The sequence below is a fragment of the Engraulis encrasicolus genome, chromosome 7 (genome assembly GCF_034702125.1).
Source record: "Engraulis encrasicolus isolate BLACKSEA-1 chromosome 7, IST_EnEncr_1.0, whole genome shotgun sequence".
Lineage (NCBI taxonomy): Eukaryota > Metazoa > Chordata > Actinopteri > Clupeiformes > Engraulidae > Engraulis > Engraulis encrasicolus.
Window position 1 is genome coordinate 46077591 of NC_085863.1, and position 13498 is coordinate 46091088.

The 13498-nt window shown below is 43.5% G+C and overlaps 1 protein-coding gene across 19 annotated transcripts in view; it reads left to right on the plus strand.

Moving 5' to 3' along the window:
* Positions 1–13319, plus strand: part of picalma (phosphatidylinositol binding clathrin assembly protein a) — a 38869-nt gene extending 25550 nt beyond the window's left edge. For 3 of the 19 annotated variants that reach the window (XM_063203673.1, XM_063203686.1, XM_063203674.1), the window contains 11 exons: positions 359–442; positions 930–1010; positions 1754–1870; positions 3991–4119; positions 4849–4879; positions 4968–5067; positions 5359–5382; positions 8436–8495; positions 9804–9908; positions 11386–11501; positions 12706–13319. In XM_063203673.1, coding sequence (XP_063059743.1) covers positions 359–442; positions 930–1010; positions 1754–1870; positions 3991–4119; positions 4849–4879; positions 4968–5067; positions 5359–5382; positions 8436–8495; positions 9804–9908; positions 11386–11478 — 824 coding nt within the window. In that variant the 3' untranslated portion in view covers positions 11479–11501; positions 12706–13319. The remainder of the gene's footprint in view (positions 1–358; positions 443–929; positions 1011–1753; positions 1871–3990; positions 4120–4848; positions 4880–4967; positions 5068–5358; positions 5383–8435; positions 8496–9803; positions 9909–11385; positions 11502–12705) is intronic. The other 16 variants (XM_063203677.1, XM_063203679.1, XM_063203687.1 and 13 more) reach the window with 14 other exon arrangements.
* The last annotated feature ends 179 nt before the right edge of the window (positions 13320–13498 follow it).

A 13498-nucleotide genomic window follows, 5' to 3' on the forward strand; every position in this document is an offset into this window, starting at 1 on the left:
GTTGAGAGTCCGCCTCTGCTATCCTGTGGGTGCTTAGAGCCGAGGTTTGCGTGTGTGCATCTGTGCATGTGTGTTGCCAGCTCTGCTGAGTGGGAAATGAGTTTTTAGATGCTCTTGGTAAATTAGGCTTTTTAACCAATGCTTCACTGCTTTGACTCTCCAAGCTTAAAAGCCTGTGTTTTTACATATTTTCCTACATTTCACACCTGTTAATATTCCTTAGTGCGGTTTTGAGTGTTTTTATTTTTTTGTGCACGAGTTTGTGGTAGTTCTTTTAAGAATGGTAAGAAGTCAATGTCTCACAACCTGCATTTATGTTTTTGTTTTTGTTTTGTTTGTTTGTTTTGTTATTTTCTAGATTTTTACAATCCCTTTAGTGACTCGAGCTCTACTGTTGCACCCAATCCTGAGAGCACAGGTGGGATAGAGCTGAGTATCTCAGGTACTGCATAGACTAGGCTGCCCGATCTCATATTTCCTCCTCACACACAGGAAACACTGACACCTGATCTGTTCCTAGGTGATCTGTGTTTGTCTGACTATGTGAAAGAGCACGCTCTGTGCATACAGTGACACACAGGATTAGGTCTAACTTGTATGGTTAACTTGTGTCTGTAGCTCCATTTTCAGTTAAATGTTTCTGGTTTTGAGAATTTCATTTTTAATTTAAGTTAAAACCATCATTTCTGTGTCATTGTACTGACAAGCCATGCATTTTTGTTCATTCTACTGTTTATCACATTGCTAAGCTTTGAATCTCTTTCATTTCTGTCTGCTTATACTGCTGTTGAGTCTCTTTTTGTCTTTCCTCCCTGTAAAAGTCTCTTTTCTGCACGCCTCCCTGTCTCCCTGCCTCCTTTCTTTCCTGTCTTTCTTTGTTTCTGTCTCTCTATACTCCTTTGGCTTTCATTTTCACTTCGGCCTGTCAGACTCCTTCTGTGGTCCAGCACCTCCTTACCCTAACACTCTCTTCCACTCTGAGCCCTCTGCAATAGCTGGTCTATTTGGAGGTAGGTACTACTACTCATCCACGCTACTCTTTTCTCTCTGTCTAGATGTTTCTCAGTTTCCCTCCCTTTTCAGACTTTTTTTCTGCTCCTCCTCTTGTTCCAGCTCCCTTCTGTCTGCCAGCTGTCTCTCCACTAAACTCATTGTCTTGCTATTGTCTGTAAAGGCTAGCGGCAGCAGTGATGCTCCACTGACTTGGTCTAGTTTATTGCGTTCTTCGTGAGGGCTTTTCTCTCTGGCTCAGCCAGTCGGGGGATGAACATACGCTCATAGACTGTTGGTTTAGGAGCACATAGGAGGAATAAAAATATGTGCTTTTCTTCATTTTTGAAAGGGCGCTGTATTTTTCTCATTCACTGTTTATACTTGTTATCTGTGTAGTGCGGAGAGGGTAATCCTACTGTGGTAGCTGATTTTAATGTCTGGGAAGTAAATGGAGGCATTTTATTTATTTAGTGTAAATACCGGTACTTATTTTTGTTGAATTTAAGCTCTTCAGTCCTGATCGGGTAAACCTGTTGTGGTTACTTACAGTTGTTGGTGGAGCTTATGGGAGGGATGCCAAGGTTGTTGATGGCCTGCCATCTTCCAGAGAAGACTAATCCACCCACCTCTCATCTCTCATCTCTCATCTCTCTCTCTCTCTCTCTCTCTCTCTCTCTCTCTCTCTCTCTCTCTCTCTCTCTCTCTCTCTCTCTCTCTCTCTCTCTCTCTCCTTCTTTTCCGCTTGTTTCCCACTCCAAAGGGTTCTCAGCGTCTCCTGCCCCACCACCACAGACCTCAAGAGGCCTTAACGTTGACTTCGACTCTGTGTTTGGCAATCAGTCGACCGCCGCCGTAAACAGCACAGAGGCTGCTGCTGGTAAGAACTCTCTGCTAAGCCTTTTGGGATGCGTGTGTTGGTAGCACTTCACAATAACCTTCCACATAAATGGTTAACAAATACTTAACTAATAGTTAACTAGTGATTTACTGTACATTTGTAGTTACATACTAAGCACAGTCATTAAAATACATTGTGAGTCATTACATAATAATTTATAACATAACGTAATAATTCATAGAACATAATAAGTTACTTCATGTATTAAAAATACTTTAATTAATTTATTAAAATATTAACAATAACTTAACACCAAACTATTAACTATTTTTTACTTAATATATTACAACTATAAAATGTACAGTAAACCATTAGTTAACTATTTCTAGTGGAAGGCTATTGTGAAGTGCTACCTTTTTTTTTTAATACAACTATGCTTTTCAGTCATTCTGTGAAGGGTGCAATTAGGTTAATGTTTGCCTGTGCCTGATGTGGTTTTACACATTTATTTATTTATTTATTTTTAATGTTTTTTTGTAACCACCGAAATGCAGCTTTATTGACCAGTTTCATTATGGTATAACTGCATCATGTAGGCCAGTTCAGTGCTGAGTGGTGTGCAGTGGAGGGTATCCCACTAATCAGTAATGCGCCTGAGTTTTTATTTGGGTCCCCCCACCCCCTCTCCTCTTCTCCCCTCTCCCTCTCTTCAGCCGCCTACTCTGTTAACTGGCACACAGCCCCATCTCGCTCAGCCGGTTACATCATCACTGACACTTGATTCCCTGCTGTCTGTCTACACTCCTCCACTGCTTCGCCCACATACATACGCACACTCACTCACTCACTCACTCACTCACTCACTCACTCACTCACTCACTCACTCACTCACTCACTCACTCACTCACTCACTCACTCACTCACTCACTCACTCACTCTCTCACTCACTCACTCACTCACTCACTCACTCACTCACTCACTCACTCACTCACTCACTCACTCACTCACTCACTCACTCACTCACTCACTCACTCACTCACTCACTCACTCACTCACTCACACACACACACATCCACACACACAGATACAGATACACACCGCAAACTGCAACAGGCTATAAGCCTAACACATGCGTCTCCTCAGGGGCAGAATTAATGAACAGGCCAAATATCCTCCACTCCACTCCTCACTCTACCTCACCTCTGCCCTCCCTAACCCACACATATATGTTAATCCCTCTCCCCTAGGGGCCTTTTGTACACGGTAGCATAGGGTATGTAAGTTAAGTTAAAACCCCTGTGAAGAATGCAGGGGTGCAGGTGAAATCCGCCTCCAGAGGCACTTGTTTCCTTAATCCGTTACTGTGTGCCAGTAGACATTTCAGGCGCACAGGCCAGCGCAAACCTTTGATATCACGCTTGTGAGCTCTGAGTGGGAAGCCATACTGGGTTGCGCTTCTCGAAAGTGTCGTTGCTAGCCAGTTAGCAAGCTGGTTGCAAAGCAATTACCTATCGGCAACCAACTAAGAAATTACCTAACTTGTTTAGCAACCACAATTTCGAAAAACTCACTCTTGTATAGGTGGGTCATTAACGTTTTTAGTAGCAGAAGTCAGGGGGTGCAAGTACATCTAATGCCACTATTGTCTACATTAAAACACAATTTTTGTTGTTGGATGATTTACATGGATTTAATGTTTTGTACATGAAAACTGATTAATGTCCCAACCTCACACAATAATGACGATAGCTGTTCCTGTGCCACCCTGTCATCTTCTTCTAAAACGTCAATGAGCCAGGTATACCTATGGGATGTAATAGTGGTGGATATGCTTTGTGTTTGGTTTGGAGGCACCTCACTCATAATATCACGTCTTGTTTTTCTTTCCTTGCACCTTGGTAACTGTCTTTGGTCCTTGGCTTTGCATGGCATGCATGACTGGGGTGAGTTGACTTGGTGCTTCACCAGTATTTTTTGGTTTCCTTTCCATTTCTGCCTTTGGTGTGTTGCGTACAACAGTTAAGAGTCTTCCAGCTGGCATTAAACATCTTTTCTTCCCCCCACCACCTTGTTTTTTGTGTCTCTTTTTATCATCCTCCACCTCTTTCCGTCCTCTCCTCTCCTCTCTTGGTCCTTGTCCTTGGTACCGTTCCTTTAAGACGATGTGTTAGGTGGCATCCTGAAACCCACAGTTGCCGCCTCCACCCTGAGCCTGACCCCCAGCTCCCAGCTGCCGGGCAAGCTGGTCTCCGATGACCTGGACTCCTCCTTGGCCAACCTCGTGGGCAGTACGTACAGCACCCGTAGTCTTTACAACAGGCATTTTTTTACACACCCCAACAAACTGAGGCCAGGACCCTGTTTCTCGACAGTGTTGTTGTTAACCAAGTTAGCAACTTACTTGGTGGCAATGCAATTTCCCATAGGGTTGCCTGTGGGAAATTGCATTACCAAGTTGCTAACTAGGTAGCAATGACATTGTCGAGAAACAGGGTCCAGGTGCAGGACAAAGGTGTGTCTGTGTAGAGTAGATGTCCGCACACAGCAACTCCGACTGAAGGGTTATTTAAGACTCACAAGGTTTCGAGCCATCAGGGTCTTCAGTCAGAGTTTCAGTGTGCAGTACGTACCGCACTTGTGATGTCACTTCCTTTGTCCGCACCCCTCTTACCTCATACGCACCACCCTTTAAAAATATATAAATAAATGAACTACCAGTGAGTGTTGATCTTTTTTTTTTGAAAGGGCATCCTGTTCTTTGCACTATTATGAATTTAGAAGCGTTGTGCGGGTACTTCCTGAAAGGGAAGCTTGTAGAATGTGCAAACTGTGTCTGTATTGATGGTGCGATAGAAATAAACACTGAACTAACTAGATTCTAGAGCTTCTTCAGGTACTTTTTAAATCCGGAGTCTGAAAGACTGAAATTATTGATAAATATTGACTTTATTGATAATATTAATGCAATATCAGTGTCATTATTCAAAACTGCATGTTTCTTTTCTTCTTTCGATTAGATCTCGGAATCGGTAATGGAACAGCGAAAAAGTAAGGACACCAATTAAGACTTTTGCCATTTTGTCATTGTGTGCATGCGCGTCTGTTTTTAATCGTTTTCCCCCTTCTTGCGTTCCAGTGACCTTCACTGGAGTCAGCCGGGCGAGAAGAAATTAACGGGTGGAATGAACTGGCAACCAAAGAATGCCCCTACAACCACATGGAACCCGGCTACCATGGTGAGCTCCCCCCGTTTATAAGAGGGCATAGGGCATGACGCAATGTTGGAAGCTGTTTGTAGAAGCCACTGAGGCTCATCGTTAACCTGGTTCCCTTCGGCCTATTTATTGTTTATTTTTGACCGCTCTACCCTTGTGACCTGGTAGAATAGATTGTCCTGTCCTAATGTGTCTCACTGTGTGTCATGTTATTTGTGTTTTATTTGAAAACCTGCCAGTTTCTGATGTGTTGTTTTTCTAACTATTTGTTGCACGGTTGTTATTGATTTCGCCATGGGGGAAAAAACCCAGAATGGCATGCACTTCCCACAATACGTAAGTGCCAAGAGTTCGAAGCCCTTTCTCGCTTCTGAAGCAGCATGTGTTTGACTTAACCTCACAGCTTCCACCTTGATCACTGTGCATTCTTATTTTGTGTGTGTTTGCGTGGGTAAGAATGCATGCATGCACACATGTGCATTGAGCACAGTTGGCTACTAGTTTCAAACTGCAGCACACTCAAACTTGGGGATTTGGGTGTGCGTCCAGTAAGTGTCATCATATTAGAGTAGAAAAACACTGCACTCCGTGCTTGTTCTCTTTACTTAAAGTGTAAAGCACCATGTTCACGTTGCACATTTATTTCGATCTAGAGTTGTCTTGAGTTGACTGCTTTTGGTCAAAGCGCGTCTGTTTAATGGTGCTTTTAAACTTTTCAGTAAAGAGAACAAGCAATAGAGTGTGGTCTTTTTCTACTCCAATCAGCAGGCTGCTAGTACCTCTGTGAAGCCACGCTAGGCCCAGTCTGACCTGCTAACCAACCACAGGCCGGTCCTGGCTTGACAGACTGGCCTAGAGATAGAGAGGCTGGGTGGCTCCCTCTACAGTCCTGTATCTGTTTTCCTACTGCTCCTGCTGCTCCTCTCTCTTTTCTTCCTGTTGTTCCCACTGATGGGCGTAATATCAAGCTCACTCTCTCCTTCTCTCCATGTCCATTAAGACTTGAAGGAATGTGTGTTTGTGCGTGTACGTGTGCGTGCGTGCGTTCCTTCCTATCAGTTTGGAATCTCATTTATGCTAATGGTGCTGAATTATTCTTTCATCTTAAGGGAGATGTTTTAATCTGATATGGAAACAGCAAACATAGTTATTGACTTGTGAATCAATGTGCTATGTTCATCTTGGAATCTTGCAAGTTATGCGGAAGAAAAAAAAATGGAAAGACACTGAATGTTTCAGGGTGTGTGACGGGTCATTATATTCTTGGGACCATTGACTATTAAGTTTGTTTCTTTGGTCTGTTATGGTTGGAAAATGGCAACATTTTAAGTTTATGTTTTGTTAAATCTGAGGTTTGCCTTCAAGCAATGTTTAGTGTTGTTGTGTTTGTGCCTATGCCAAATTAGCCTGACTGTTGCGACTATGAAGTTCTTCAGAGGTTCTACTCTGGCCAAGCTGCAATGATTTTGGGGTTTGCTGAGGGCAAGCCAGTCTTTCTTCTGACAAGACGGAACTACTGTGTCTTTGCCTTAAACTTCACCAATTGAAATATGATCTAGCCATAGCTGCTTAACTGGCAAAAAATGGAAACAATCAAGCAATGACCAATCGAAATGGCCAGATTGAGTTGTTGGTAAAATGTTGTGCAATATCACAGGAAGCATGGGAGGGCCCAGCCTAAATGCATTTGGTAATCAGCTTCTAGGTCATGTATGAGCAGCTGAATAATCATCTTGTCGAAGGTTTGATCAGGAATGCAGATCATCATGCTGCCTTGCTGTCAAAATATGGCTTGCCATTGTCAGAGATTCAATAACTATCATTTCTTTATCATAGGCCAATCTATTAAGCTGCACTCAAATTACACGACTTCAAAATCATAGCAGATTGTGCTGTCGGGTTGTGCTGCACACATGAAGAGAATCGCAGCTGACTATCTTCTTTCCAATCATTAATACGAACAGCATGCCCGACTTTCTATTTTGAGTCCTAAATATGTTTGATATCCACAATCATTGAACAAACAGTTCTATCTTAAATGTACACAACGAAAGAAACTTGCCCGATAATCGCTTGCGATGGTCCTCCTGAGGGGGCATCATTCCACCATTTGTCGTAATGGGGGCTTTAAGATGAGATTCGGATTGAAAGTTGCGTAGCTTGAGCCGGCCTTTAGCCTGTGATTGTAGGATATTCTCCTTTTTCTTTTATATTATTTTTGGGTTCTTGTCACAAGCACTGATTTCACTGTATGAAGTTGCCCCATCAGAGAAGGCTACTCTCCCCTTTCTCCATCCTCTCTCATCCCCCCTCTCTTTATTTCCCTGTTTGACTTTCACGTTTACTCCTTCCCTCCCCTTCTACCCATCTCTTCCTGTCTACTGCTCTCTCTCTCTCTCTTTCTCTCTCTCTCTCTCTCTCTCTCTCTCTCTCTCTCTCTCTCTCTCTCTCTCTCTCCTTCTCTCTCTCTCTCTCTCTCTTTCTCTCTCTCTCTCTCTCTCTCTCTCTCTCTCTCTCTCTCTCTCTCTCTCGTTCCCAGTAGAGAGCTGTGCTGCACCTGCTCATGACAGCCCAGCCTTTGAGGCTTTTGGCCCCTGCCCCTCTCTCTCACACACACACACACACACACACACACACACACACACACACACACACACACACACACACACACACACACACACACACACACACACACACACACACACACACACACACACACACACACACACACACACAGCTAAGCCTTCTATTCCTCTGTCCAGCCAGCCACTTTTCTCTGCCATGTTTTGCTTTGACAGAGCGCAGCCTCGTAAGCCTCACCTCCCACACTACACGACTAATTCCCGAAAAGACGCACTTAACGTTTCCCAGACGCACACGCAGCAGAGGCAGCGCTTTGCTGCCAAGCAGAGAGGCCCTAAGTGGCGAGGCCAATGGTAGTAGTCAGTCAGAGAGAAAAAAGAAAGCAAGCCCTCCACCTTAGACTGGAGCCACAGACAAAGGCAACTTTGTGCAGGTGTGGCAGGCAGCGTGCATGAGGAGCAGAGGTGGGGACTAACAAGTTCAGGAAGAACATCAGCTGAGGTGGTGCTGAAGCTTGCTGGGCACAGCTGAGCTCGTGCATGCCATGGAAACCCTGACTATATATACACACACACAAGTGTCCAAATGATTTTTTTCACCCCCCTTTCCTGAATAACCTGCTCATTTTTCTTTACATTTTTAGTTTTTTTTAGTGTTATTTCTCTCTCTCTCTCTCTCTCTCTCTCTCTCTCTCTCTCTCTCTCTCTCTCTCTCTCTCTCTCTCTCTCTCTCTCTCTCTCTCTCTCTCTCTCTCTCTCTCTGGTCTGTACGAAAGTTCTAAATTTCATTTTGGTCTGTTGTCTCAGGCGCCGTCTGTCATGGCCTTCCCTGCAACGACGCCCACAGGAATGATGGGATACGGAATGGTAAGGAAAAGGCGAGATTGTTTTTTCTTAAAATATACTCTTGCTGGCAGCTTCGCGAGCCACTCAATAAGAGCTAGGTTTGTGGTCCCAGGAGAAGTTATTTTCTCAGCAGTGCTGCTACAAATGCTGCGCTTATGTTGACTAGTCACCAGACTGGGCTCATTGGGTTCACTTGACATTCAATAATCACTTTCCCCGTTGCTGTTCAGCTTGCATGTCAGAGGGCACACGGGGTGATTCTCCTTTTAGCTTATCTGTAAATTGGCTATAACCCTTTAAGAAATATAAACTAAATTCTAGAAATGTCCTCCATCTTTTGATAATAGTTTGGAAGTTTCGAATTGCAGTATGTAGATTAGGTTTTTTTTCCCCCTGGGCACAAGCTGTGAACATTTTTTCATGCATTGACTGGTTTAAAGGTCATGTAGCTGCTCATGCCAGTGTATAGTCCACAACCCCTCGTCTTGCATCACATCAGAAAGAGTGTGTACTCCCGGTGGTCACGTGAAGCTGGTCCACAATCCCAGGAAGTCACCAGAGTCGAGATGACTGGAATGTGCACATGTAGTGTGTTTGTTTTATTCTCCTGAAGGAACAGGGAACAGTTCTGAAAGGTGAAGGAAACATTTGCTAGTAAAGTTCACCCTGGTATTGCCACTCCGTTTTCACAGGCCAGAATAATGGCTTACGCAATGACCACACACACGCACATACACACACACATACACACACACACACTCACACACACACGCACATACACACACACATACACACACACACACTCACACCAGCACTGAGTCATCCCACTAACAACCTGGTCTTTGGAACCGTCCCTTCCAGACAGAGTGATATGGGTTTATGTAAACGGTGACGTCTCCGAAAGCACTGACACAGAGATGGTGAATCCACTTGCCTTCGTCATTTCACTCGCGCACACTGGTACAGCTCATGATGGGCTATTTTTAAAGACACGGTTAAAAAGTAACAACAGTCAGGTTGAGCACAAGACAATTGAGCTTTCTTCTGTTCAGATTCCACTCAAATCCAACACAGCTGCTTTGTCAGTTATTATTCAGCCAAAAATGGTACCTGAAAATGTTGATCATTATTCAGATGAAGGTTGTGTAATATAATTATACCCAATCATTATTTTGTGCAATATGATTATACCATTCAGTAATGCTGAGTCACGATTATGGCTTTCTAGGAAGTGCAGACTGATGTGTGTAGGTGTTTTAATATTGGAGCAGTTTTAAGTCTTGTTTTCTTTCTTGTGTCTGGTCGTCTTCTCTCTCCCTCTCTCTCCAGCCAGCTCCAATGGGCTCAGTGAGTATGATGACTCAGCCCACCATGATGTACAGCCAGCCGGTCATGAGGCCGCCCAACCCCTTTGGCCCAGTCTCAGGCGCACAGGTAGGTCCTCCTCCATCCCTCCATTCATCCATCCATCCATCTGCCAGACAGGGGCTCTACAGGGGCAACCAGGCCTGGGCTGCATGTCTCGAAGCCATAGTTGCTAACTCCGTTAGCCACTTTGGTGTTTGCACTGCAATTTCCCATTGGAATCTACCAAAGTTGCTAACTGGCTAACAACTTTGCTTTCAAGAAACACACCCCTGGTCTTCAGAGATCCAGACTGGCCTCGGCTGCAGAGATGTATAAAGTAGTGGTACTCTTACAGTGTCTCTGTCTCAGTGTAAGATCATGTATTAGTGTTGTAATTACATCAGTAATCGTACTATTACTGTACCATTCCCCTACTGACAAACCTAAAACCCAAACTGTGGTGCTTCTGTTGAATCCTGTACACACACACACAGTCTGCCTTAGTAAGTCATGCGGAGCAATTTTAAAATGTATTTTGTTTCCCAGCCCGTCAGCAGTTTACACGCCACTATTCAATTATAGTTTTGAGTCATGATGAGAGAAGTCTTTTTTTTACATTAACATTCCACATTTCATGGCGAAATGGCTTCCTTTTTTTCTCGTCTTTCTTGACCAAGTGGCAGATGGAATTCTATGCCCCTGAGCCATAGCAATTCTGGCACACTCAAACTCCTATTCAGAAAACGCTGAGACAAACGCATTTCATCCTAGACTCATGCCATTTCAGCTATCTTCTGAATATGATGCCAGAGTCATGTAAACATCCAGCTTTTCTCATTTTGTTTCTGACTCTCTTTTTTTCCCATTTTCTCCTTATTGAAGGATAACTATTCTCTTGCACCATGCATTTGTTTTAGTCATTGTGCAATGAGAATACATATCCCAACTTCTCCATCTCGCCTAAGCTCATATGCTCACCCACATAACAGTGCTGCTAAAAAGAACTCAAACAAACAACCACCCAGGGGAATAAATGTAGTGCAATATGCAAAAACCTTCAGTGTGGCACATCTCCTGGTCACCACATCTAATCACTGCCCGAGAGTGCCAAGTTGTTAGTGAGCAATTCCACTAGGATTCGCTAGAAAAGACGAGGATGAGCATGCTTGGACCAGGCAAGGGCGTTACAAAGGCTATGAGGCCAGCCTCTCCCCATGGGTGAACCTTTTCCTCCTGGATCTCTCTGTCAAATACCCCCCTCCTCCCCCTTCCCCTTTCAGACCTAGGCTCGTTTTTTCTAAATGTTCACTCATTCTTTCTAATCTATAATCAGTGTGCTGTACACTGGATCAATTTGCTTCAGCTAATCCAGTGCAGAGTGAATGGGTCAACATTTTGGATGTCTTTCCTCCCCTTTGCCTCTAGTTGTGTGTGGTGGTGGTAGTAATAGTACTAGTCGTAGTAGTAGTAGTGGTGGTGATGGTGTTCTCTCCTTCCTGGCTGTTTTGTCTGTCCCCCCTCCCTGGACTCCACTCCTCTTTCATCTTGTCCTTCTCTGAATTAGCTGTCGGCTGCCTCTAGTCCGTCCAGTCAGAGTCCCCACAGACCTCCAGGACAGGACCCCCTTGCTCAGCTCTCTCTCCAGGATTTCTTGTAGACCGCAACCTCTCTCTCTTATAGGTACAGCATGTTCTGTCTGTGTGTCATTTGTCCGTGTGCACTGCACTGCACAGGTGCAGCATGATCAATTGAGACCGTAGGCCGGGGCTGTTTCCCCCACTCCTCCTCCCCAACTCCCCCACCCCTACCCCCCTATCGCTTTCTCAAACCTCAAGCTTGTTGTAGTAGCACCCTCCTCCACCTCCTGCCTCTCACTGGGCTTCTGTGGCACTGAAGCTAAGCGCAATCACACTTTCATTCATTTCCTCCTCACTGTTTTCATCTCCTCTAAGCCCAGGCAACCTTTGTTGAGTCATCAATTTCAGTTACGTACTGTACAGGTCAGTCAGTCAGTCAGTCAGTCAGTCAGTCAGTCAGTCAGTCCTTCAGTCAGACCTTACTGTGTGTTTTACTGACTGCATACTGTGGTGTTCTCAGTGGGCAAGCGCAAGTCCTGAAATGGTGTGGACGATTAGTAATGTATTTATTCATCGTGTGGTGATGAGTGTGTTTTGGACTGCACGAGTTAACATTAGCTTTTTAAAGGGTTGTGAATCACAATTTCTCCTGTGTGCTACATACTACTACATTTTATGTAACCACAACATTATATTTAGTATTTTCCCCACACACGTTGTGCACAAATAAACATGTATACAATGGAAGAAGAGGCTCTGAAGAGCTATTGCAACAACTCTCATAGTCCAGTGTGTGAAGATGCATCGATGACTTGGAAGAAGAAGCTGGTTCAGTAGTAAACCAGGTTAAGTTAACCTTGTGGCAGAGGAGTAAATCATCTAATAGAAGAGCCTGGACTCCTCATTTGAACTAAATGATGCCTGCAGGTACATCTATTAGCCACTTTCTGAAGGTGAACTAAGCCTGGTTTATCACTTGAACATGTTCTTAGTATACCCCCTTGATTTAAAGAGCTGTTAGCATTCCTCCGACCTTCTTTTGTTGATAACCTTACATTAACGTCACACTAAGGATCTTTCTGTTGAGACTAAACAAGAGATAACTTTGAGCTGCAGCTTACCATCTGAGGTCATGTGATTGAATTTTTATGTTCATGTATACGTTTCTTGCGAACGTTATTTGACCCTTTAAAACAAGTGGTTGTGGTTTTAGTCACATTCCTCGTGACTTCTGTGTTTTTTTTTTTTTTTAATAAAGTAATGTCAGTTCTACAAGTATAATGTATTCTCACCTTCTCTTTTCACAGATGCAGTTCATGTAAAATCTGAAGTTGGAAGAATCTTGACGGCAGTAATTCTTGGAAAAAAAAGACCTTTAAATCCAACTTAGTTTTCTGTTTGATTTTCTCCTGACTATATCATTTTCTGTAAAAAAAAAAAAAAAAAGCTTTTGAAGGAATCAAACATGGGAATGAAGGATAGGGTAGGGGAGGGATGGGGGAATCACACTTTGAGAAGCGCCGTCGGATTTAGCGACGCTCATTTTTGTAATTTGTCTAACAAAGTTAACAGTGTGCACTGCTGTTGTCCATCCCATCCACACATAAGGAGCGCTCTATGGCCTCTGAAAAGACCCAAAATGCCTGACATGATCTGATGATATACAGTATAGGATGTGATATGAGGGGTTTAAGGAGACGTTTAGATAAATCATAAAGTAGTTTGGTCACCACACTCAGTAAGGGGAAGGGGCTGGGTACACTTCACCAGGGGTGGGGGGTGAGTTACGTCTTCATTTAATTATCAATCCTGCATTACCTGATTTAACCAACCATCAATTAGGCAAAAAGCTAACTATACGTTTATACTATGATTTCTATTCTATTTTTATTTTTTTATGTTTTACGTTTGCAGTAGACATTCCTTGTGGTTTTTTTTTCTTGTTTGTTTGTTTTTGGTTATTTATTTATGATTACCCATTATGGACATGAAAGGAGAAAAAAATACTTTATTAAGCTCTCCCTTGTGGGAGATTATTAAGGAATATACGTACATGGGTATGATTGATTTGTATAATTGGATTTGAAGAGTGACTGAGTA